Raw genomic sequence first — 26,682 nt, 5'->3', positions numbered from 1 at the left:
TGTTTGGTAACAACTGAGCATGTGATTGGATACATGAGACTTAGATTATACAGCACAAGTTCTGTGAGAGTTTGTAAATGGATGTTTTGATGTAATTTTGCTCATGTTAAATGTGATCACCAGTGTCAAGAATGTTTGCTGTTTTTGGATTCTTCATTCAAAGAAGGCATGTGAGAAAAAAAAAGGTTTTCTTCAAAAATTTAAGTTAATACGGCATGAATAACTGATACATAAACGGTAATTTTGTGGGTGACGTATTGCTTGAAGTTTATCTGTAAAAATGTCTCAGTGGATGTCGCCCACTCATGGCAGTTTGAACTCAACTTGCACTCAAGTATGACAAGTGCAGTCAAGCATACAGTCGACATTCAGCAAGAATCTGAATTCTTTTTAAAAGATAGTAGCCTACAGGTTTTTCTAGTGTAGTGTAGCCTAGTGTAGTCTGAATGAATGTTGATCGTGGCTTTTTGCCTGAGTCACTTCAATAGTTGAAAGAGTAAGGCTGGTGACATTTGGCTTATTGTCAACAAATCACATAAAAAGACAAAAATCAATGAGAAATTGATCTTGCTTAAGATATTGGGTAGCTTGTTAAAGTAACTAAAAATGATTGTTTTGTTGTCAGATTCATATTAAACTTGTATGAAATCATTAGTTTGTTAATTTTAGTATTGATTTATGAACACTCGTGTACACTGCTCATCCGGAAACAGTCGAAAAACAAGTCTTAATGTAGTGACATGTTTGTTAAAGACTGAATAACAAGTCAGGTGCAAATCACATGCTCTGCTGAAGACACATGTTTTGAGGTTTCCCATCTATTTTGAGTTAGAGTTAAACGCTGCCCACCTGACAATCATCCAATGTGTCTTAGACAATCAGAGCTTGTTCTTGAGAGATGCATGTCTGCCTCTCTGATCAAAGACCTTTTATTTTCTGATGTCTGGGTTTTCTGATAACAATTGCCTCTCTTGTTGCACACTAATAATTTTAACCTTCAACCTATCAGGGCTTTGTGCATCACTTTATGTTTGATTACTAACAGACTGGGATTGGCACAATATTGGATTTCCCTACATGATTGTCATGGCATGGAGTTCACAATATTAATAATATCACAATATTTATAGAAAGAATGACTCTGTTTATTGTGCCTTTTGTCTCAAATTTGGCAAAAACATGACAATCACAATTTGAGTTTCGAGAGGAGAAAGGGGGTCTGTAACCCTAACTGTACAGAAATGTACAAAAAGAGCAATTACACTGAATGGATAGTGAAAAAGCAGATGGTGTTGAGGGAGAGATACAAAGCCAGAACAGTGAGAAAAACAAATTATGTAAGAGGAACTGAGATTTTCACACTACATAAACCTATCATGTGCGTATTATTAACAGGATATCTATATTTCATTTTGAAATACTGCGGTTATTTTCAGTACCAGAATATCATGTCACCTTTAATACAGACAATTTTCCACCACAAGCTATATCTTCATCCCTACCAGAGCTTCTGCCAGAAAAGCACATAAATGAGCCACACTGATCACTAAGTGACATGTGTCTTTGTTATGATGAACATGGGCAGTTAATTTTGAGTCGATCCCCCAAAATCTGTGCTGCTGTTTGAGTGTGGTTTCCTTAAAAACTTAAGTGCCCAGCTCAAAAGTTTATGAATTGTGTTTTGCTTTGTTCTGTTTTTTGTAAGGCTTGGGATTGAGAGTAGTGATGCTGCTGATGATTTTTTTTTCTTTTCAATAAGATTTGTTGGCAAAATATTTCTAATATCACCGCCCCTAATTTTTAATTGATACACTATAAGTTTAGTTAATGCTCTAATGTATCTGGTGGCCAGCAACCACCAGTATCACCCCTGACTTAATTTATATTGTGCTTTTATACACACATGACCACTGGCCTCTGACCACGAGAGCCGTCCATGTCAAAGGCCCCTGGGCCCCGCTCAATAATCCATTCTTGACTGAATGAACAGAATATATGTCTAACTCCCATGAGGCCTCACTGTCATTCTCAATAAATATTAAAAACATCCATAACAACAACCACAGGAAATAAAATCTTTGATTCAAACTCTTTACAACAATATTTCAAATTAAAAGCACTTATAAAATACAATTATTTTTCCATATGACAGATGTATAAATGTTTGCAAAAGCAATTACTACACCTAAACGATAAAGTACTATTTATATACTGAAACTGCTGCAAAGAAAGAATGTGAAAACATGTAAAGATAAAGCACTTTTCTCAACAAAATGAGCCACATTTTGCAATAAGAACATAATGCTGGATAAGGCATTACGGTACATATTTCAATCAGCTGAATATGTTGTTGACCACACTGCAGAAAACATTTGCAAATGCTTGTCCTAAAGTAATGGCGATTTAAAAAAAAAAAAAAATGGAATATATATTTTTGAAGATGTTGACTGCTTCACTTATAGCACTTACATATATATATATATATATATATATATATATATATATACATATACATATATATATAACCTTGGATTTTTGATTTTTAGTAACTGGTTGCAAGTGAAGCTTGATGGTACAACAGCTTTACAGCACATTGAAACAAAATTAATTACATTATCACTTTGCTGTTTCAGATAACAATATCATCTTTACACTTAATATATAGATGCCTTTTTAAACTAGATGAGAGGCATTGATTCAGCTGTTCTCTGATCAGTGGAAACTTGTCCATTAGCTGTCAGAATCTGTGCCAGTTTGAGGTCATTCAGTCACAACTATGAGTTGAAACAGCACTGCCACTTTTCTCTTTAGCTCCTCAGTTTACTGTCAGCTGAATGTTTTTTTTTTTTTTGGTTGTGCAGAAAAATCACAGCATCCTAACTGCTGGAGGAGTGGAAACAGTGAGTCAGCTGAACACTGATGTTCATGGTGAATATATGCTGGAAGCATCAGTCATCTCTGCTTAATCACCAAGGCCATTTTTTCATGTTATTAAAGATGTCTTTCAGACGAGTCTTTCATGATGTAGCAAATGAAAACAACGACACAGGTGTTGTGCTGTGTTCATATAGAATTTCATCTCCTTTATAATTGTTCTTAATTAGGCATGTGGCCTTTGTCTGTAATCATTTCTCCTCTTACCATCACAACTAGCGTGAAATTGGATACATCGTTTAATTTAGACATTACATAGTCGAGGAAAATATAGTCTCCTCTTAACATTCACATTATTGGATTCTCACTGCCTTCTCAATGAGGTTGAGTGACAATACTATTACCAGTCTTGATATACAGTGCATTCAGACAGTACTTTAATGACACATTTTTCATTGCATTGGCTCTGTGCTCCTTTAGATGTGAAAATAAACACTTTGAGGTTAGTCCTAGTTCATTAAAGTAAATTTGTCTCTAAGGCCGTTGTAAAAAAACGAATTTTAATATAAACAATGAGTGAGGTGACTGTGTATCGTAAAAGGAGACACTCATAGTCACAAACCCACGAAGAATTATCATTCAACTCTGCAGTTCCATTCAGTTTTACGAAGCATTATAGCATCTTTATCTTATTTTTTGTTTTTTGGGGCTGGAACTTTACTATTTTGGTACACTCTCACTGCTCTCTCTGTCATTTTCACTAAACAAGGCTTTAAAAGCCAACTGTACACTGTGCACTGTACACCCAACATCAAAAAGCCGATAGACGTAGTGAGCAACTAGCTGTAGAACGTAATGGGAAATTTTGTGGCTGAAGAGACAAAAATAGAAGAAAAACGAAAACTTATTTAAGTTTGTCAAGTATGTAAAAGGTCTTAAAAGTCCAGTGTGAAGGGGCAGCCAGTAGCTCAGCTGTTAGAGCGAGCACCCCAGCCCTTCTGCTTTTGTGTTTACAACTGTTTTTTTCTGCCTACAAATGGCCAAAAACTAGGTTCCAACCGAAGGTTTTACGCCAATGAATTATTGGCCTTTATAAATGATAACAAATTTTTAGGGAATAGAAAGTAATTTTACAAGCATACAGAAATCTAAATACAGTCATCATGGGAAACATTTAGCTAAAGAAGTCTGTGACCTACAAACATCAGCAGACAGCAGTGTCTTTACCTCTGCCAGCATTGTACTGCAGCCATCGTCACTTCTTGCTGCTAAGGGGTAATTTCTGAGTCAGTCTGGTCTTCATCAAGTGACACATATGATCTGTTGGATTAAGGTCACCTGACCCACTCAGCCAATCATACATCAGCTACTGTTTGGCCATAAAAAGACTCCTCTTGGTGGCCTTAGCTGTGTGTTTAGTATCTATGTCCTGCCTGACAATCTGATCACTGTGGAACTTTGTATACACAGAGTCCTACATTGCTCACCTAATATGGCTGTGAAGACCCACAAACACCATTAAAGCTTAAAATCAACACTTAAATCTTCTGTCTTTTTTTATTGTTAAGAACCAAAACAATAAAACTATCTGATACTTTTTTCCCCAATACTTTCTGACCGCTCTGTGTGTGCTTAAAGGGACAGTTCACCCCAACATCAAAAATACATATTTTTCCTTTTACCTGTAGTGCTGTTTATCAGTCTAGATTGTTTTGGTGTGAGTTGCACAGTGTTGGAGATATCAGCCGTTGAGTTGTATGCTTTCTCTCCAGTGTATTGGAACAAGATGGCACTTAGCTGGTGGTACTCAAAGCACCAAAAAAATACATTTGAAAAACTCAACAGCAGTGTTTCTTTCCAGAAATCGTGACCTGGTTACTTAAGATAATCCCCAGGCCTTGATGTCAGCAGTTTAATGTAGGAACTATTTTCTTTCTACCTAACTACATCCACCAATCGTATCACTGTGCAGAAGGAAGCTTGCATCTATTCACAGAAAAGAGGCTTGTGCTCGCGACAGCAGGAGATGTAAATGTTAATTGAATTCTTCTAGACTAAGCTGTCACATTAGCTAGCTCAGCTGTGCTAGGTTACCTAGCAGTGGATACATGCTTCCTTCTGCACAGTGATTCGGGTGGGGTGTAGTTCGTTAAAAACAAAAGAGTTGCTACATGAAACTGCTAACAACAAGGTCTGTGGATTATCTTGAGTAACTGGGTCATGATTTCTAGAAAGAGACATTGCCTTTGAGCACTTTGAGCGCTGCAAGTCAAGTGTCACCTGGGGGTCGTTTTCCATTAGAAAATAGTACCGCCTCAGTGTAGTTGGTCGTCACAGCGACACCGTGCGTCACTGCCATGACATTAGTTTCAATGCGACACGCACATACGCACAGGATTTGAATCATACCGTGGCTTTCAGGGAGCTCCATTTTCTGGTGCACACCATGACTAAAACATGCCGCATGCATGCACCAGCGCGTGGTCAATAACAGGGTTGCAGCTAAAAAGATTTTACTAAAACCACTGTAAGCACTTAATACTGCCAGCAACATTTCCTCTCTCTCTCTCTCTCTCTCTCTCTCTCTCTCTCTCTGTCCCTACTGTTGGATGATGAGGAGTTCACGTGACTACATAAGTGTAGGAAGTTGAGCGCAGCATCGCTTCACGCACAGATGGCCGCAACAGGGATAAAACCAATAGCTTGGCTGTTTGCACTGTCCAGGGTATTCCTTGCGTACTGCGCATTGATGACGCAGTGACGATTCTGTCTGACCAATCAGTGGTCTGCAGTGTTTCACGTCACCTTTTAGTACCTCATGGTACCCAGTCAGCTTTTTTTGGAACCCCAGGAGAGCAGGTAAAAAAGGCAGTACCAGGTACCAGGTACTTTTTCCTAATGCTAAACCAAAAAAGGCAAGTATAGCAGAGTATAGTAGAGCCGGTACCATGTAGTGGAAATGCGCCATATGGCGGATATCTCACAACAACATCAGCACTCTGCAACTCACACCAAAAGAATCTAGACTAATAAACAGCACTGCAGGTAAGAGGAAAAAATGTATTTCTGAATTTGGGGAGAACTCTCCCTTTAACACTGAGTTTGTTTATATGGGTGCATTATGCATGTGCTTTATGCACTTTCCAATGATGTGCATTTATATCCATTTCTTTATGCACAGGCGCACACAGGCATGTTTGTGATCCTCTTGAAGAACTGTTTCTCATACTTGGACACAGGAATTTTTAATATCTGGGACCAAAATTTGACGATTTACATAAATGGCAGGTCAAAAGCCTCCATCTGCAGACTCAGACTCCTGTGGTGGAGAACTGCGTGACCTCAGTATGAGGGTCATCCTGAAGTGTTCTTCCTCCGCAATGATCCATGCCTAGTCAGGCCGGCGGTCTCTGTGTCGTCGCAGGAGCACAGACAGACACAGGCTCCCTCGTGGTATTGCGTGCTCTGGAGAAGCTGTTCTGATCCAGGTGGGGACGATAGGGCAGGCAGAAATCCCTGAAGCACCTTTTGAAGTTCTCATCCAAGAAGGCGTACAGCACAGGGTTGAGACTGCTGTTGGTGTAGCCCAGTGCGATGCACAAGTGCCAGCTGGCCATCACCAGGAGGTTCTTGCGGTTGATATCCACCATGGTCGTGACAATGATAAAGATGTGGATGGGAGTCCAGCAGATGATGAAGGCTGCTACGACCACCAGGACCATGCGGGTGATCCTTCTCAGGTTCCTGTCCTTCTCTTTGGAGCCAGAGAGCAGACGGACACTCTTGAGCCGCAGGATCATCAGACCATAGCAGATGGTGATGACCAGGACAGGAACCACGAAAGCAAAGACGAAAACGCAGATTTTCATCACCGTGTTCCAGTACGGTTTGGGGAAACTGAGTTCGCAGGAGGTGTTTCCTGAGGAGTTAAAACAATTAGCAGTGTAATAGAGGGCCACGTGGAGAGGCTAATTCAAGTTAATAACCCAGCCCAAATGTTCTTTTTTACGACACTAAGGGTGCTAAAAAGCTCAGGCTGATATGTGAAGTTTTTACACAGTGATGTTGATTTTTTTTCTTCAACACTAAAAATCTCTCACCTTTATCTGTCACCCTGGTAACAGCTATGATCATGACAGGGACTCCGACGGCAGACGAGAGGATCCAGATGCACACGTTGATGAGCTTGGCTTTGGCAGGTGTGCGGAAGTCAAGGGCCCTCACTGGATGACAGACAGCGATGTATCGGTCTACGCTCATCATGGTGAGTGTGAAGATGCTGGTGAACATGTTGTAGTAGTCTATGGCGATAACCACTTTACACAACACCTCCCCAAAAGGCCATGTGCTCATCAGGCACTTGGCACTCTGGAAGGGGAGGGTGCTAGTGGCAAGAGCGTCAGCGAGAGCCAGGTTGAAGATGTAGATATTGGTGGCAGTTTTCATTTTGGTGTATCTGGTTTTTAAGGGAAAAGCACAAGGTATTGTTTACTGACTCTGTCACAGTCGAGGTGAAGTTTTGTTTGTTGGGGGAAACTGATTTTTTTTCAAGGTCTGTCTACTTTTGTGCTGTAGAGAAGACAAGTGTGGTTGACTCACATTTTCCATTCAGATGTTTCAAGGTTAGAACCAATTTATTGTTTGATCTAATTCATTTCCCCTCTCAAACCAGTGATCTCCCATTTCCTCTCGAATAATATTGTATGAATAAAAGAGCTTCTGATGCATAATGTTTTTTTTGGCACTACACTAAATGCATGGGAGCCAGAGTGACTAAGCCTCCATTAAACTGCACTTCTGCAGAATGTAATGAGACAATTTAAGACAAAAAATCCTCTAAAACTTCTCCTTGATTTTTTTTTCTTTTACCAGTAACCAGTCTGAATGCCAGCTTGTCTGTCTGTTATACGATGAATTCCTCCATGAGTCTATAACATGACAGTAGTTGGTCACATTTAATTAAATTGCAGCAACAGGCTCTACAAGGAATAGAGGATACAAAGGGAAGTCTTACTTTTATCTTAATAATCTCCCACATGAAGAGATTTATTACACTACAGACTGATCTCACTCTAAATATAATTGCATTACCATGGGGAGAGTGTGCACGCTGTCTTTTATATTCACTTTTGTTTTATTATTCTGAAATTAAAAAACAGAAAGTCATATTTCATCCTCCACACAGGGAGCAGCTCAGTGAGATGATTGATTGATACTGGAGGTTCAACCATTACCTCATTGCTTTCTAATCTAAGCTGCATTAGTTCAACAACAAATCAACATGAAACAGAATCTTCAATACTTGAATTAGGACCACAGAGACAAATAGATTCTTCAGATTCAGCAGGTGAGGGTTGCTGCTTATTTCCCATGCAAATGAATCATTTGAGTTCACAACATCGTTCCTGACAGAGGTAATTGGTGCAATGAAGTAATTTCAGCGCTAAACTGTAGATCACCCCCCATCCCCCTGTTTTGTGTAGGTGGCGTTTGTGTGTTGTGTGTGGGTGTGTTAGAGAGGGGCTCTCAGACACATCAAAACTGTGGGCAGTTACAAAAGACCATCATCACTGAAGCAATGGAGCATTTTTTTTTAGACATATGTCATTCTTAAAAATCAAGATCAGAATGTCGAATATTCCAAGAAATAAGTTTACTTGGTGATTTAAGGTCTTTAGAACAGCCCCTGAAGATATTTTTAAAATATATATATATAGAATTATTTTATGGCACTTTAAGACAATTTAAAATAACAAAAAAAAGAGACAAATACAAAATTAAGATACATTTATATTTTATATACTGTCTATAGATAGATATTACCATCTTTCTCTTTCTCTCTCGCTCTCTTTGTATGCGCGCGTGCGTCTGTGCGTGTTGTAAATATGTACTTAGTCGCTAATAACCTATTTTTTCAGTGGTTTTTTCTTTGACAAAATAGTTTATGGGTCTTAGTTTCTCATATATTTCTTACCTGACCACTCCGTACATTACAAGCACATTTCCAAGCAGTCCCACCACACAGATGAGAGAGTAGAGAGCCGTGATACAAACGGCGAGGATGAGACTTGTAGTGTCCCTGCCTGCAGCTTTGATGGTTTCGTTGCCGTTTGGAGGCGCGCGCAGCAAATCCTCAGCGAAGGTAACATTGAAAGGAGTTGTGGAGACCGAGTCGTTAAAATCACCAAAAGCGTTGTAGGGTGGAAGAGCCATTTCTGAAACAAGTCAGGTGAGATTGTAGCGCACGAAGTGGAAGATTTTCAAAGCTGATGAACAGGAGCGCACGAGATCTGGACGACAAATTAGTGATGAGGCGCCCAGAGGAGGTTTGCGTCCTCTCTCTCTATCTCTCTTTCTCTCTCTGGCTCTCTCTTTCTCTTTCACTCTCTATCTCTCTGTCTGTCTGTCTGTCTGTCTATCTTTGCGTCTCTGCGCGCTCCCTTTGGCAAAGCGCACTGGTGCACAAAGCAAGATGTATTTTTCCTGCCTAAAGGGATCCCATTTGTCAAAGTGCTTTAATTAGCTCCAGCATACAATAATGCTTCATCACGTCCATTTTTTTAATTTCTCCTTACTGGCTTTTATCCAAAAGAACAGCCTTGTTCCACCTGCAACCCAGCAGCCCATCAAACAATGTCAGTCAAACCCAATCTGATGATCTCTCATTGTTGAGGCTCAATTAGACAAGTCTTTATTGAGCCATCTTTCTTACTGCTGCCTGCCTGCCCTCAGCCCTGAGGTACTTCTTCTCTCGCTCTCTGTGGCCTACGTCAGGGGAGCTCCATTAAAGGACTGACTGTTCTCAGCAGGCAGTCACCTCCATGAAATTACCTTACTAAACCACAGGAGTGATGCAATTACCTGTCAGTAGGCTGATTAAATATTTAGGATGGTTTTGATCCCCTATAGCAGCAGCACGTCAAATGTGTGGATTTTAAAATTAATCGTACATATTGTTGCATTACAGTTTACATTTGCTGCCTGCATAATTGTGTTGGTATCAATTACATCTTTATGAGCAAACAATGGGTGCAGGCCCATTTGAGAACTCAGCATTAGCTGTGGGTCAATATATAATGCTGCTCATGTTTAGTTAGAGGAGACATTCATTTTTGTCCCTGGTCTTCTTAGACCATCTGGAACATGTCTCATACTGTTGGTTTGATAAAACTGTTGGTTTGCAGAACACACACGTCCTTTTTGGTATTGAATTTGTTAAAACAATCAATATTTGTTTTCAGTCTGACATATTGCTTGACATGCAGCATGTGCAGCAGACACCATGTCACGTAATTCTTAATTACACAAATGTTTGGCTTTTAATGCCAAGCAGGTGTGTCCTCCTAGTTGTCATCAAAGTGCTTATTTATCTGTCTTGCTGCCTTTTGTCTGTAGCCCATCACTGGGAACATCAGAAACCATTAGGAACATGCAACTACATTTGATTGTGTGTGTCTGCTGAAATTGGAGCATGCATGTGTGCAGTCTGTTTGAGAGTGTTTCTCAGGGGGTAATAGTTTATTTGAACGCAGACAGATCAAAATCCTCCTGTGGCTGTGTCTGTAGTGTTCAGAACGGTGGCAGTCTTTATGCACTCTGCAAAATGACCTTTACAAAATCAGCCTTTAAGCTGCCACCATCAGAGGGACAGCCGTCGTGCTGAACAAAAGCTTTGTTGCCTCCCTCTTTACTGCTCCTTCCATAGATAGATTATGCACATATTCCTAAAATGAAGAGCAGTATTTACACAGATCTGGCTCATTTTGGGAGTTCAGCCATCTCATTTGTCTTTCATTAATGAGGGATGTTTGTTTGCACCTTCTGTTTAGATTTCTGGCCACAGGTGAGTGTAAGTCTCAATATGATGTCAGAGAGAGTAGCCATGCGATGGCAATTGTCAGTTGGTCATTTTGTCAGTCATTTAGTTGGTCCATAGCTTTGGTCCTGACTGAAATATCTCAACAAATATTGAATTGACTATTGTTACATTTAGAATAGATATTCATGGTTTCCAGAGTCCTTGTGACTATGGTGTTGCTCTGATTATTCCTCATTGCGCAAGAATACTCAACTTGCCAAGAGCCATTTACAAACACTAATAATATTTGTCAGATTGGGGATGCACAATATTGGATTTTTTTAGCCGATATGGATATAATATATGTAAGAATTCACTCGGCCAATTACCAATACAGATATCAAAACATCCACTTTTTTAACTAATACACTAATTTTAGTAATCATTAAGTCTTTTCTGTGGTGAAATATTTATTCATTATGTATTGTTTTTTTTTAAAATATTGATTTGCGATATCAGTCCGAGTGCCTTCGGTTTTTCTCCACATGAAATCAGACACATTACAAAATGCAAAGAAATGAAAAAACACCACTTTAAGTGTAAAGGTAGTCATATACAAGCTTGAAGCTTTTCTGTTACACAAAATCTGAGAGGTGAAAAAAAACAGATCTTATGTAACAGTATGTACATTTAAGGGTGAGTGCCTTTTAGTGAGTGTGAGTAGAGGTAGGGAGGCAGTGGGGGTGGACAGGTTACTTGGTTTATTCAACAGACGCCTCCCTTCACATCCATTAATCCATCCATGACACTTCCAGAGGGCCCAGCAGTACATTCTGGCCTTGACAGTTATCTGCCTCTATACTTTTACTTTTTTGTGCTATATGGGTCAAAACACAAGTACTATAGTATGACTATTTCGTGCAATTTTTGAATACACACTTTAGTATGACTTTTTAGTGCTATTTTGTACGACATACTAAATTATGACTTTCTGTGGTATTTTGGAAGACATGCTATATTATGACTTGTTTGTACAATTTTGGATGACATACTATTGTGTGACATTTTATGTGTAATTTTGGACAACATATTGTAGTATGACTTTTTTGTGCAATTTTCAACAACACACTATAATATGACTTTTTTGTGCTATTTCGGACATCATTTTATGGATTGAATTTTTTGTGCAATTTTGGAAGACATACTATACTATGACTTTTCTGTGCGATTTTGGATGACATACTATATTGTGACTGTTTTGTGGTATTTTGGACAACATATTTTAATGTGACTTTTTTGTACACTTTTGGATGACAAGCCACTATAACTTTTTTGTGTTATATGGGAAGACATACTTTAGTATGACTTTTTTTGTGCTATTGTGGACGAAATACTATAGCATGATTTTTTTGTGCAATTTTGGACGACATACTATACTATAACTTGTTTGTTATATGTGAAGACATACTTTAGTATGACCTTTTGTGCTATTTTGGACGACATATTAAACTATGACTTTTTTTGGCAGGAGCAGGGCTTCACTATAATAAATCCATTGAGCAGGCATGCTGAGTGCGAGCATCGCGAGAGTTGGAAACTGGAGGCGAGATTCAACATGGCGGTGCCCTGTTACTGAGAGAAGACAGCAAATACGTAAAACTAATAGCTCAAAATAAGAAATTAAAAAGACATTCTGATTCAGTCTGCATTATTCATCCATCTGCCACCACCAACCCGGAACAACACATCACCACAGAGGAGGAATAACCGAGCTCGAAGCATTCATCCACCTGTCACAGCCTGCAGACCAGCGTGGACCTGGACTCAGCCAACCCAAACAAACGACCGACAGCAGACTCTTCAACGGACACCGATGATCTACAAACCACTGACATCGAGGTAAGTGTACCAGCAAGCATGGACAAAAAGCTGGACCTGTTAGTATCACTTCACAATGAAATCAAAGACATCCGCTCACCACAACATCGTTTCACTACTAAAATCAGGACTTACAATCCTCCCTAAAAACACCCAACAAACAAATACACGCCGTCACAAAATAAAACAAACTTATGAAAGAGACTATTGTGGACTAACAACCTCGTTCCGTGCGTGACAACCTCATCTTTTCTAGCATCCCGAGCAAATACCCGACAAGCCGGAATCCCTCATCCAAATGTTCATGACAGCGCATCTGAAAAAACCACCCGAACCGCCAAAAACTTCAGCTTCCACAGAGTTCACCGCCTCGGACCCGGACCCGGACCCGGACCCGGAGCCATTATCGCCGAATACGAGCACTTTAAGCAGAAGGAACGGGTTAAAAACAAAGGACAGGAGCTCAAAGGCACAGCATTCAGATTTAACGACCAATGTCTCCGCGAGATAAACGAGCGCTGGAAAATACTGTATTTCATATTTAAAGAAAACAGAGTGAACAACAAACGCGCATCACTGAACGACAAACTTTACATAGACGGACAATAATTCCGCAATCCGCGAATCAGCCGCGGCTCTTTTCAATAAACTGGAATAGCCCTGACTGCTGGACTCTCATCAGTGTCCCTCTCATTTCTGTTTGTGATGTTATTGTTGGGATTTTTTGTGTCTGCAACATTCACTTTTGTATCTTATTTTATGTATGTTGCTGGTTACGGTACATGCGCAGACAGTTAAATGCCCCTCCCCACACACTCACACACACGTTTTTATCCACAGCAACACCTCATACAAACCGCAGACTGAATGAACTCTTGCAATAAAGTATTGAAAAAATAAAAACTGATTCATGACGTAAATATTTACAGTGATGGTGGTAACAATCACATTTGTGGTATTATTTATGGTTATTGTTGTTATAATTATTATTATTGTCTTTTTTTCTTTTTTTTAAATTGATGAGTGTGTGTATGTGTGTGTATTCTCATTTTTGTTATTTTTAGTTATTTTTCTTTTTTCCTTCTTTTTCTAAGGGTCTACACAATGATTTATCTACAAAACCATTTTAATGTGGTGTTTGTGAAAATGAAATAAGATCACAGTAGAATACGTAGAATGCATCTTCAAATTGATAAAACCCACTTGATAATACTAGTAAAAGTTTGATAAAATAAGGATAACATTTTAATGCACAGAATGCATCACATAAGATGGAAAATAAAATATGTTACATAAAATCTACTGACATTATTAATGAAAATAAGCATAAGATAGAAAATACAGCATCTTAAAGCTGTGCAGCAGTACCTAAGTGCAAAGCAGCCCAGATAGAGCTATTTAAAGGCTAAATAGAAAAGATATGTTTTTAGTTTACTTTTAAAAATATTTAGCGAGCTGAATTCCCTGATATCTAAAGGCAATGTGTTCCAAAGCTTTGGGGCGTAACTGACAAACGCTGCATCCCCAATTTTTTTTGGGCTGTTTTTGGGAACTTCCAATAATCCAGCTGCAGATGATCGCAGTGTTTGTGAAGGCAAGTACGGAACAAAAGAGTTAGCGATGTACCTTGGTCCTTGCCCAGTAAGGGCTTTGTATGTAAGGAGGAGGAACTTAAATTCAATTCTGAACTTTACAGCCTGTACAGAGCAGCTAAAACTGGAATAATGTGCTCTCGTCTTGGTTCTGGTTAACAGTCGAGCTGCAGAGTTTTGGATCAGCTGAAGTCTCTCAGTGGATATTTTCGGTAACCCAGTAAAAAGTGTGTTGTTTTTGTGACCTTGTTAATGTGGGACTGAAAGCTCAAATCTGAATCGAGGATAAGACCAAGACTTGTGACCTCAGATTTAATCCAGGGAGTCGAATTCCCAAGATTATTCAAAAGCATTTATCTTTTTGTTTTAGGGCCGACTAGTAGGATCTGAGTTTTGTCCTCATTTAACTTTAAGAAGTTATTGCTAATCCATTTATTTATTGCCAGCAGAAAGGTGGTGATGGGATTTATAGCTACAGCATCATTTGGTTCAGCAGAGATTTACAGTAGTGTGTCATCTGCATAACTATGAAAACAAACGTTGTGCTCTCTAATGATGTCACGAAGTGGCAGCATTATTACTGAGAACAGTAGTGGACCAAGGCAGCTCCGTTGTGCAACTCCAAAATAGATGTCATGTTTCACAGAAACATAATCTCCAAGACCGACGTAAAACTGTCTCCCTTTAATATATGTTTTGAACCTGTTTAACACACATTCAGAAAGACCAACCACCTTTTCAAGCCGATTGATTAAGATATCACGGTCAATCGTATTAAAGGCTGCACTTAGGTCCTGGAGGACAAGGATAGAGGCTTTATTTTCACCAGAATTTTGAGGTCACTGGCTATTTTTGTAAGTGCAGTTTTAGTATATTTAGATATTTTGGACGACAAACCATAATAGCACTAAGGCTAATTTTGGTTTGCAACTGACCCTCTCCCTCCACGGTTTCGCAGGAGTGGAGCACGACGGCCCTGAGCACGTTCAGGAGGAGCAGGAGGCCGTCTGTGCAATGAGCTTGATCTTGTGGATGGAGAACATTGGGTGGATGGAGGAGATCATGTGGATAACTGAGAAGCTGGAAATGGAGCTGATGCAGGAGCCATATGCTTAACTACATCAGCTATTCTACCGAGGCGGCGCATTAACACTTCCAGGCAGTTCAGGCGTCTGTTGAGGCTTGAGATTCCCAGCTTCAGGCCACCTAGCTCCCTCTCCGGCATCCGAAAACCAGCCTGCTGGATTTCAAGAAAAGGATGGTCCCCCCCGTCCGGATGAGGCCTCATTGCGCCCTGGTTCCTCTCAGCTGTCCTCTGGGCTGACCTCTGAACTCTCCTGTGGGTCTCGACGTCTCCTCCTCCATTATTTCTCCCTCCACCACTCCCCCCTGTTTCTGCATACTGGTTCCAGCCTCTGTTTGTTGTTTCATGTTAAACTTAATAAAAAGTTGCTTCACTAAATGGCTGCTGTTCTTAAATCTAAGATAGTAGAGGATATACAGTGCATATGAAGGTACAAACTGATTTATGTTATCACTGAATTACCTTGCACGCCCACCTCCAGTCTCCCAAATCCCTGGATGCTCTCAGCACGGAGGGTGGAGGCTGCAGTGTCCTCAGGCGAGGTCATTTCTTGTGATGGCCCGGAAGGTCCTTCTGTTGGGCAGTGAGTTTTTGTTTCCCTCTCCCCGGCACATCATTGTACCGTTTTCTGCCCTGTAATGCTGTTCTTGTGACTCCAGAAAATGATGTCACCTGCCTGACCACGTCCTCCCATGCCTGCTTGTATGAGTTTTTGGTCACATTTTGGACGACATACCATACTATGACTTGTTGGTCATATTTTGGAAGACATACAATACTATGACTTTTTGGTCACATTTTGGACAACATACTAAAGTATGGCATTTTGTTGATATTTTCACCGACATACTATGGTATAACGTTTTGGTCATATATTGGATAACATACTATAGAATGATTTTAGTCATGTTTTCGCCAAAATACTATTCTGTGACATTTTGGTTGACATACTATTGAATGACATTTTGGTCATATTTGGGATGACATACTACTGTATGACATTTTGCACATATTTTGGACAACATACTACTATAGTATGACTTTTTTGTCCCATTTGGAAGACATACTACACTATGACTTTTTGGTCATATTTGGGAGGACATACTGAAGGAGTTTTTCTCTTGGTTGCTGCAAGTAGAAAAACTCTCACCCTCCCAGGGTTAGCGCAATGTTCAGAATTCTTAAAAGCAACTCAATAAACAGTAAATAACTGAATGTCCACACAAAATTTAGAATTTTGAGTTCAAACCTTTTTAGTGAGTCTTTTTCAAGCAAGCAATGAGCAGTTACAGAGCTCTGGATCAGAAATGCCTCTCCCTAGCCGATAACATCAGCGAGTCAGCCTGCATTCTGACAACCTGTCTTTCCCTGATCCGGTATTTTATACTATTTACAATGAGGAAATGTGAATGAAGGTAGAATCATCTTCTGGTTGGTTCCCCTCGTCATCTGGCTCCCCATTCAGCGTGGCATTTTCTCTGGATTGGTCAACTTCGAGGACAGTCCCTTTTTAGGAGTTGTTTTTTTCCTTTTCTGCATGACCTGTTGAACTCAGTCACAGAGACCAGGCACCCACACTCTCTTTTTTTGTCTCATATGCAAAAATATTTCCTCATTTTTGTCTCTGTTTACAGATGACCTTAACATGACACTCCTAAATGACCTATGCAGTAGCATTTCAATTCCTCTAACGGTAGTTTCAACATTCTCACTTCATAATTTTTGCAATTGCATAACAATTTTAACCTTTCTTGGACAGATCCTTAAGGGCTCATGTCACATGAAACTTGCTCCCTATCCTAGCATTATAATCATACTTTAGCTGAAATCATTGTTCGGTTACAGAGATTTAGGTTACATACTTACATACTCCAACATTATCATGGTACTGATTTCTTGATATTTTGGACTATAGGATACTATAGGATGGTGTTTTGGTCATATTTTCAAGGACATACTATTGTTTGACTTTTTGGTCACATTTTGGATGACACTATACTATGACTTTTTGTGCACATTTTAGACTACATACTATAGTATGATTTTTTTTTAGTAAGATTTTGAATGACATACTATATTATGACTCTTTGGTCAGATTTTGAACCACATACTATACTATGACCTCTTGGGCATATTTTGGAAGACATAGTATAGTTATGACTTCTTGGGCATATTTTGGACGACATAGTATAGTTATGACTTTTTTGTGATATTTTAGACGACATACTGAAGTATCACCTTTTGGTCATATTTTCAAGGACATACTATAGTATGACTTTTTGGTCACATTTTGGATGAAACCCTATACTATGACATTTTGGTCATATTTTGGATGACATATTATACTGTGAATTTCTTGATATTTTGGATGCCATACTATAGTATGACTTTTTGTGCACATTTTGGACTACATCCTATAATCTGATTTTTTTGTCATATTTTGAATGACATACTATACTATGACTCGTTGGTCACATTTTGGACCACATAATATATTATGACTTCTTGGGCATATTTTGGACGACATGGTATAGTTATGATTTTTTGTGCATATTTTTGACGACATTGTATGGCTTTTTGGTCATATTTTGGATGACATACTATAACTTTTTGGTCATATTTTGGAAGACATAATGTAGTTTGACTTCTTTTTCATATTTTCAGTGACAAACTGTTGTATGATTTTCACTGTCACTTTTTGGACAACATAGCTACTATACTGTAGTATGACTTTTTGCGCAAATTTTGGATGACATACTGTAGTATGACATCTTGGGCATATTTTGGATGACATGTTGTGGTATGACTTTTAGGGCATGTTTTGGACAACATTATATAGTATAACTGTTTTGTGATATTTTGGACGGCATACTATAGAATGACTTTTTGTGCATATTTTGGATGACAGTATAGTACTTTATATGCATATTTTTGACGACATGCTATAGTATGACCATTACAACTTTCCCCATACTGTCACAATAATGCACTTCTTATTGATACCACAGGTAACTGACGAGAAGTAGCTATTGAAGCACTGCATGATGAAGAGTCTCCGTGAAGATGAACAACCAAAGTTTGAGCGATAATAAGGACGAACTCAGAAGGGCCTTAAAGTTGGCATTTGAGCCTTTATTGGATAGGACAGATCAATAGCGTGAAAGGGGGAGAGAGAGAGAGAGAGAGAGAGAGAGACAGAGAGGGGGGACGACATGCAGCAAAAGGCCATGAAGGGAGTCGAACCTGAGGCCGCTGCGGCAAAATCATTGCCTTCATTCATGGGGCACCTGCCTTATCCACTCAACCACCTGATGCCCCAGAAGAGTTTTTTTTTCAAAAAAGCTTTTTGACTCAAATTCCGACATCCAATGCTTGCTGACATAGTTCACACCATCCTGTGCTGTTTTATTTCAGGAAAGTGAGATTTTGTTGTTTCGGTTGTGCCACCACAGATCATTGTTGTTAAAATGAATATTGTACCGTGCTGCTAAAAATGCAATCCTTTTTTAATGTATTTATCTAGAAAAATTTCTCTGGCTTTTTTCCATTTCTGTCAACAAACATGACAAAAAATAAAATGAACTCAAAACAGCATAAAATAACCTGCTTGGACACGCCATAGCATAAAAACGTGCAAATATGGCCAAAAACACAATAATATACCGTGCTGAAAAACTGACCAAAATGCAAGACTATAGAATGGCAAAAATGTCAAAAAATGACATGTCCAAAAAAAAGCTGAAAACACCTCAAAATAGCATAAAATATTGTGCTGAGAAATGCTATAGCATTAAAACGTGCAAAAACGATGAAAAACGCCATAATATAGCATGTTGAAAAATTGACCAAAAAAGCAAGGCTATAGTATGGCAAAAATGTCAAAAAATCACATGTCCCAAAAACAGCTGAAAACACCTCAAAACAGCATGAAATAGCGTGCCGGGACACGCCATAGCATTAAAACGTTCAAAAAGGGCCAAAAACACCATAATATAGCATGTTGAAAAAATGAACGAAAAAGCAAGGCTATAGTATGGCAAAAATGTCAAAAAATGACATGTCCCAAAAACACCTGTAAACACCTCAAAACAGCATAAAATAGCTTCCTGGGACATGCCATAACATTAAAATGTGCAAAAAAGGCCAAAAAACACCATAATATAGCATGTTGAAAAATTGACCAAAAAAGCAAGGCTATAGTATGGCAAAAATGTCAAAAAATGACATGTCCCTTACTTTAGGGACTTTTACTCTTTGTTGTGTACTTCTGAGAGTTTAGCTGATGAGACACAATATGAAAACTTCTTCAAGGCTTTAAATATCCCTTTCATTGACCCTGAAATATCTTCTGAATTAGATAAACCTTTCACAGCTAGTGAACTCAAGTGTGCTCTAATGTCAATGCAGAATGGAAAGTGCCCGGGCCCAGATGGTTTCCCTACCGAATTTCTGAAGGCATTTGCCGATAAATTATCCCCGCTTTTATTGAATATGTTTAATGAATCACTACAATCTGGTGTACTTCCCCCCACCTTGCGTCAGGCCATAATTTCTCTTATATTAAAAAAGGATAAAGATCCTATTTTTTGCGGCAATTACCGACCTATTTCTTTGCTTTGTGCAGATGTCAAGTTGCTAGCAAAGATGCTGGCAAGACGTCTAGAGTCAGTTCTACCAACAATAATTTCAATAGATCAAACAGGGTTTGTAAAGAATAGACACTCTTTTCATAATGTTAGACGGGTATTTGATATACTATATTCACCCTCATCCTCTGACAGCCCAGAAATGATAATTACGATGGACGCGGAGAAAGCTTTCGACCGTGTGGAATGGTCATATTTGTTTTTTGCACTAAAAAGGTTCGGATTTGGCAGTAAATTCATCTCATGGATTAAGCTTCTATATACATCACCTTTAGCTTGTGTTAGGACTAACAATGACTATTCTAATTATTTTCCCCTCAATCGTGGTACCCGGCAGGGCTGTCCATTATCCCCTTTGTTGTTCGCCATTGCAATCGAACCACTAGCAGTGGCTCTCAGATCCAGTCAGGTTGTAGGCATCTCAAGAGGGGGCTTGGAACATAAAGTGGCCCTCTACGCTGACGACCTCTTACTGTTTATCTCTGACCCAGACAGATCAACCTCTGTGGTGTTAGCTTTGCTGAAACAGTTTGGGCAGATTTCAGGCTACAAATTAAACTATAATAAGAGTGAAGTTTTCCCCATTAACCATGCTGCTTCAACATATCCCCTTTCAAATTTGCCATTTAGGACATCTCCAGAATGGTTTAGATATCTTGGTGTTTGTATAACTAAGAACCACTCAGATTTGTTTAAGTGTAACTTTACTCCTCTGCTGGTACATTTGACTCAAGATCTTCAGCGTTGGTCTCTCTTACCTTTATCTCTCGCTGGTAGGATAAATTGTATAAAAATGAATGTTCTCCCTAAGTTTTTATATCTTTTTCAATGTTTACCAGTCTTAATCCCAAAACACTTTTTTTCAATCACTTGATAGCTCTATATCCCAGTTTATATGGAACAATAAAACACCCAGAATCAGAATGAGTATTTTACAAAAAAACAAATAAAATGGGGGGTTTAGCATTACCAAATTTTTTTATATTATTACTGGGCTGCAAACATTCGGACCATGTTACACTGGTGCCATATTGACAATCAAGCCTTGCCATGGTTACAAGTGGAAGCCACTTCGTGTGGGTCTTCTTCTTTGATGTCTCTTTTGTGCTTCCCCTTGACGTTATCCTCATCATCTTATTCCAATAATGTTGTGGTTAAAAATAGTCTGAAGATCTGGGCCCAAATCAAACGTCACTTTGGATCTCAGGTAATGCCCCTATTGACCCCCATAAATTCCAACCCTTTATTTCCCCCCTCTATTACTGATAGGACTTTTGCTACCTGGGAAGATCATGGGATTATTTCTGTAAAGCACCTTTATATCAGTGGAACCTTTGCATCTTTTAATTAATTGGTTTCTATTTACAACCTTCCAAGGACCCATTTTTTCAGGTACTTGCAGGTCAGAGACTTCATTCGAAATCGGTTTCCTGGCTTTCCTGCTCTCCCGCCTCTGACTTTGTCTGACACCATTTTTGGTATAAATCCTCACCTTAAAGGTACCATTTCCAAATTATCTGACACCTTTTCCATTTGCCAGACTTCGTCCTCTGATAATCTCCGCACCTCCTGGTCTGAGGATCTTGGCATAGAGATAGAGACTGATGTTTGGCAGTCTGTTTTGAAACGCATCCACACATCATCTATCTGTGCCCGCCATGGTGTCATACAGTGTAAGATAGTTCATAGAGTCCACTGGTCTAAAAGTAAATTATCTCGCATATTCGCTGGCACAGACCCTAATTGTGACAAATGTCATCTAGGACCTGCCGACCTCACCCACATGTTTTGGTCGTGTCCTGCTCTGTCTGCAATCTGGAATTCTGTTTTTGATTCACTTTCAGCCATCACATCTGTTAATATTCACCCATCGCCTTTAGTTGGCTTGTTTGGTGTCCTGCCCCTTGACCACTCGCTGCCATCCTACTCTTCTGAACTTGTTGCCTTTTTGACACTACTAGCAAGGCGTGTAATTCTGATGCATTGGAAGAGCCCCCATCCACCCTCCCATTCTCACTGGATAAAAGACGCCCTTTTTTTTATGAAATTGGAGAAAATACAACACTGTCTTCGAGGTTCCAACATTAAATTTTCTAAAATTTGGCTCCCCTTCCTAGAACATGTCAGGTCCATTCAGTTGAATATTGTCCCCATTGGTGGTGCGCCCCCTGTCACTGTACCACCATCTTGAACCCTCTGGCCTGCTAACCCTGTCCTAGTGGTACATCTGCATTGAGCAGGTCATTTTGTATTTGTGATTACGCATGCACTCATTATTATCTGCTTTTTTTTTCTTTTTGTTTGTCTGTTTACTTGTCTTTGTGTTTGTTTTTGTTTTCTTATTTCCTGTTGCTGTTGTTGTCCTTGTAGTTATTATTTATGATTACCTTTTAAGACTATACTGCTTGTTCCCATGCATTTTTTCTATGAATGTCTCTACAAACAACCTTGCTTTGCTGTATTATTTGTTTAGTTTTCTGCCAATTTTATCTCTTATGGACATGTATAGCCTTACACATTGTGTTTTTGAAGTTTTGTATAAAAATTTCTTGAAAATCTCATAAATAAATCATATGTGAAAAAAAAAAAAAATGACATGTCCCAAAAACACTTTTAAACACCTAAAAACAGCATGGAATAGCGTGCCGAGACATGCCATAGCATTAAAACGTTCAAAAAGGGTCAAAATCACCATAATATAGCATGTTGAAAAATTGACCGAACAAGCAAAGCTGTAGTATGGCAAAAATTTCAAAAAATGACATGTCCAAAAAACAGCTGAAAACACCTCAAAACAGCATAAAATAGCCTACTGGGACACGCCATTGCATTAAAACATTCAAAAGGGCTCAAAAACACCATAATATAGCATGTTGAAAAAATGGCCAAAAAAGCAAGGCTATAGTATGGCAAAAATGTCAAAAAATGACATGTCCCAAAAACACTTTTAAACACCTCAAAACAGTATGAAATAGCGTGCTGGGACACGCTATAGCATTAAAACGTTCAAAAGGGGCCAAAAACACCATAATATAGCATGTTGAAAAATTGACCAAAAAAGCAAGGCTATAGTATGGCAAAAGTATCAAAAAATGACATGTCCCAAAAACACTTTTAAACACCTCAAAACAGCATGAAATAGCGTGCTGGGACACGCCATAGCATTAAAACGTTCAAAAAGGGTCAAAAACTCCATAATATAGCAAGTTGAAAAAATGCCCAAAAAATCAAGGCTATAGTATGGCAAAAATTTCAAAAAATGACATGTCCCAAAATCACCTTTAAACACCTCAAACCAGCATGAAATAGCGTGCTGGGACACGCTATAGCATTAAAACGTTCAAAAAGGGTCAAAAACTCCATAATATAGCATCTTGAAAAATTGACCGAAAAAGCAAGGCTATAGTATGGCAAAAATGTCAAAAAATCACATGTCCCAAAAACACTTTTAAACACCTCAAAACAGTATGAAATAGCGTGCTGTGACACACCATAGAATTAAAACGTTCAAAAAGGGCCAAAAACACCATAATATAGCATGTTGAAAAATTGACCGAAGAAGCAAGGCTATAGTATGGCAAAAATTTCAAAAAATGACATGTCCCAAACACACCTTTAAACACCTCAAAACAATATGAAATAGCATGCAGAGACACGCCATAGCTTTAAAACGTTCAAAAAGGGCCAAAAACACCATAATATAGCATGTTGAAAAATTGACCAAAAAAGCAAGGCTATAGTATGGCAAAAGTGTCAAAAAATGACATGTCCCAAAAACACTTTTAAACACCTCAAAACAGCATGAAATAGCATGCTGGAACATGCCATAACATTAAAACGTTCAAAAAGGGACAAAAACACCATAATATAGCATGTTGAAAAACTGACCAAAAAAAGCAAGGCTATAGTATGGCAAAAATGTCAAAAAATGACATATCCCAAAATCACCTTTGAACACCTCAAAACAGTATGAAATAGCGTACAGAGACACGCCATAGCTTTAAAACGTTCAAAAAGGGCCAAAAACACCATAATATAGCATGTTGAAAAATTGACCAAAAAAGCAAGGCTATAGTATGGCAAAAGTATCAAAAAATGACATGTCCCAAAAACACTTTTAAACACCTCAAAACAGCATGAAATAGCATGCTGGGACACACCATAGCATTAAAACGTTCAAAAGGGGCCAAAACACCATAATATAGCATGTTGAAAAATTGACCGAAGAAGCAAGGCTATAGTATGGCAAAAATTTCAAAAAATGACATGTCCCAAACACACCTTTAAACACCTCAAAACAATATGAAATAGCGTGCAGAGACACGCCATAGCTTTAAAACGTTCAAAAAGGGCCAAAAACACCATAATATAGCATGTTGAAAAATTGACCAAAAAAGCAAGGCTATAGTATGGCAAAAGTATCAAAAAATGACATGTCCCAAAAACACTTTTAAACACCTCAAAACAGCATGAAATACCGTGCTGGGACACGCCATAGCATTAAAACGTTCAAAAAGGGCCAAAAACACCATAATTTAGCATGTTGAAAAACTGACCAAAAAAGCAAGGCTATAGTATGGCAAAAATTTCAAAAAATGACATGTCCCAAAAACACTTTTAAACACCTCAAAACAGCATGAAATAGCATGCTGGGACACACCATAGCATTAAAACGTTCAAAAAGGGACAAAAACACAATAATATAGCATGTTGAAAAATTGACCAAAAAAGCAAGGCTATAGTATGGCAAAAGTATCAAAAAATGACATGTCCAAAAACAGCTTTAAACACCTCAAAACAGCATGAAATAGCATGCTGGGACACGCCATTGCATTAAAACATTCAAAAGGGCTCAAAAACACCATAATATAGCATGTTGAAAAAATGGCCAAAAAAGCAAGGCTATAGTATGACAAAAATTTCAAAAAATGACATGTCCCAAAAACACTTTTAAACACCTCAAAACAGCATGAAATAGCGTGCTGGGACACGCCATAGCGTTAAAACGTTCAAAAAGGGCCAAAAACACCATAATATAGCATGTTGAAAAATTGACCAAAAAAGCAAGGCTATAGTATGGCAAAAATTTCAAAAAAGGACATGTCCCAAAAACACTTTTAAACACCTCAAAACACCATAAAATAACGTGCTGGGACACGCTATAGCATTAAAACATTCAAAAAGCGTCAAAAACACCATAATATAGCATGTTGAAAAAGTGACCAAAAAAGCAAGGCTATAGTATGGCAAAAATGTCAAAAAATGACATGTCCCAAAAACACTTTTAAACACCTCAAAACAGTATGAAATAGCGTGCTGGGACACACCATAGCATTAAAACGTTCAAAAAGGGCCAAAAACACCATAATATAGCATGTTGAAAAACTGACCGAAAAAGCAAGGCTATAGTATAGCAAAAATTTCAAAAAATGACATGTCCCAAAAACACTTTTAAACACCTCAAAACAGCATGAAATAGCATGCTGGGACACGCCATAGCATTAAAACTTGCAAAAAGGGCCAAAACACCATAATATAGCATGTTGAAAAATTGACCAAAGAAGCAAGGCTATAGTATGGCAAAAGTATCAAAAAATGACATGTCCCAAAAACACTTTTAAACACCTCAAAACAGCATGAAATAGCATGCTGGGACACACCATAGCATTAAAACGTTCAAAAAGGGCCAAAAACACCATAATATAGCATGTTGAAAAATTGACCGAAAAAGCAAGGCTATAGTATGGCAAAAGTGTCAAAAAATGACATGTCCCAAACACACCTTTAAACACCTCAAAACAATATGAAATAGCGTGCAGAGACACGCCATAGCTTTAAAACGTTCAAAAGGGGCCAAAAACACCATAATATAGCATGTTGAAAAATTGACCAAAAAAGCAAGGCTATAGTATGGCAAAAGTGTCAAAAAATGACATGTCCCAAAAACACCTTTAAACACCTCAAAACAGCATGAAATAAGCGCAGAAACACGCCATAGCATTAAAACGTTCAAAAAGGGCCAAAAACACCATAATATAGCATGTTGAAAAACTGACCGAAAAAGCAAGGCTATAGTATAGCAAAAATTTCAAAAAATGACATGTCCCAAAAACACTTTTAAACACCTCAAAACAGCATGAAATAGCATGATGGGACATGCCATAACATTAAAACTTGCAAAAAGGGCCAAAACACCATAATATAGCATGTTGAAAAATTGACCGAAAAAGCAAGGCTATAGTATGGCAAAAGTATCAAAAAATGACATGTCCCAAAAACACTTTTAAACACCTCAAAACAGCATGAAATAGCATGCTGGGACACACCATAGCATTAAAACGTTCAAAAGGGGCCAATAACACCATAATATAGCATGTTGAAAAATTGACCGAAGAAGCAAGGCTATAGTATGGCAAAAATTTCAAAAAATGACATGTCCCAAACACACCTTTAAACACCTCAAAACAATATGAAATAGCGTGCAGGGACACGCCATAGCTTTAAAACGTTCAAAAAGGGCCAAAAAGACCATAATATAGCATGTTGAAAAATTGACCAAAAAAGCAAGGCTATAGTATGGCAAAAATTTCAAAAATGACATGTCCCAAAAACACTTTTAAACACCTCAAAACAGTATGAAATAGCGTGCAGAGACACGCCATAGCATTAAAACGTTCAAAAAGGGCCAAAAACACCATAATATAGCATGTTGAAAAACTGACCGAAAAAGCAAGGCTATAGTATGGCAAAAATTTCAAAAAATGACATGTCCCAAAAACACTTTTAAACACCTCAAAACAGCATGAAATA

The 26,682-nt window shown here is 38.5% G+C and overlaps 1 protein-coding gene, 1 long non-coding RNA gene and 1 pseudogene across 2 annotated transcripts; 1 reads left to right on the top strand and 2 right to left on the bottom strand.

The window, feature by feature from the left end:
- Window positions 1–2,328: 2,328 nt before the first annotated feature.
- Window positions 2,329–9,453, bottom strand: oprd1b (opioid receptor, delta 1b). Its single transcript, XM_042490653.2, has 3 exons — window positions 8,849–9,453; window positions 6,975–7,330; window positions 2,329–6,793 (listed from the first exon to the last, which is right to left on the bottom strand). Exons 1-3 carry the CDS (start codon window positions 9,085–9,087, stop codon window positions 6,270–6,272), a joined length of 1,119 nt encoding a protein of 372 aa, XP_042346587.1. The 5' UTR covers window positions 9,088–9,453; the 3' UTR covers window positions 2,329–6,269.
- On the top strand, window positions 9,089–13,453 carry LOC121946186 (uncharacterized). The gene is made up of 3 exons (XR_015777887.1): window positions 9,089–9,103; window positions 12,201–12,571; window positions 12,807–13,453. It is a non-coding gene; the product is annotated as an uncharacterized LOC121946186 (long non-coding RNA).
- Window positions 13,454–15,103: 1,650 nt separating this feature from the next.
- LOC148188230 (uncharacterized) lies at window positions 15,104–18,506 on the bottom strand (annotated as a pseudogene).
- Window positions 18,507–26,682: the final 8,176 nt, after the last annotated feature.

This window comes from Plectropomus leopardus, chromosome 11 (assembly GCF_026936395.1).
Source record: "Plectropomus leopardus strain MGB_pleo_1.0 chromosome 11, ASM2693639v1, whole genome shotgun sequence".
In the NCBI taxonomy this organism is placed as follows: Eukaryota; Metazoa; Chordata; class Actinopteri; order Perciformes; family Serranidae; genus Plectropomus; species Plectropomus leopardus.
The sequence above is the reverse complement of the archived record's forward strand: the minus strand, read 5'-3'. Positions and strand labels throughout refer to the sequence as shown.

Coding starts and splice junctions, on each gene's coding strand:
- oprd1b (XM_042490653.2), bottom strand. CDS start 9,087: ATGGCTCTTCCACCCTACAACGCTTTTGGTGATTTTAACGACTCGGTC. Junction 7,331..8,848: donor GTAATGTACGGAGTGGTCAG/GTAAGAAATATA, acceptor CTTAAAAACCAG/ATACACCAAAATGAAAACTG. Junction 6,794..6,974: donor TACCAGGGTGACAGATAAAG/GTGAGAGATTTT, acceptor TTAACTCCTCAG/GAAACACCTCCTGCGAACTC.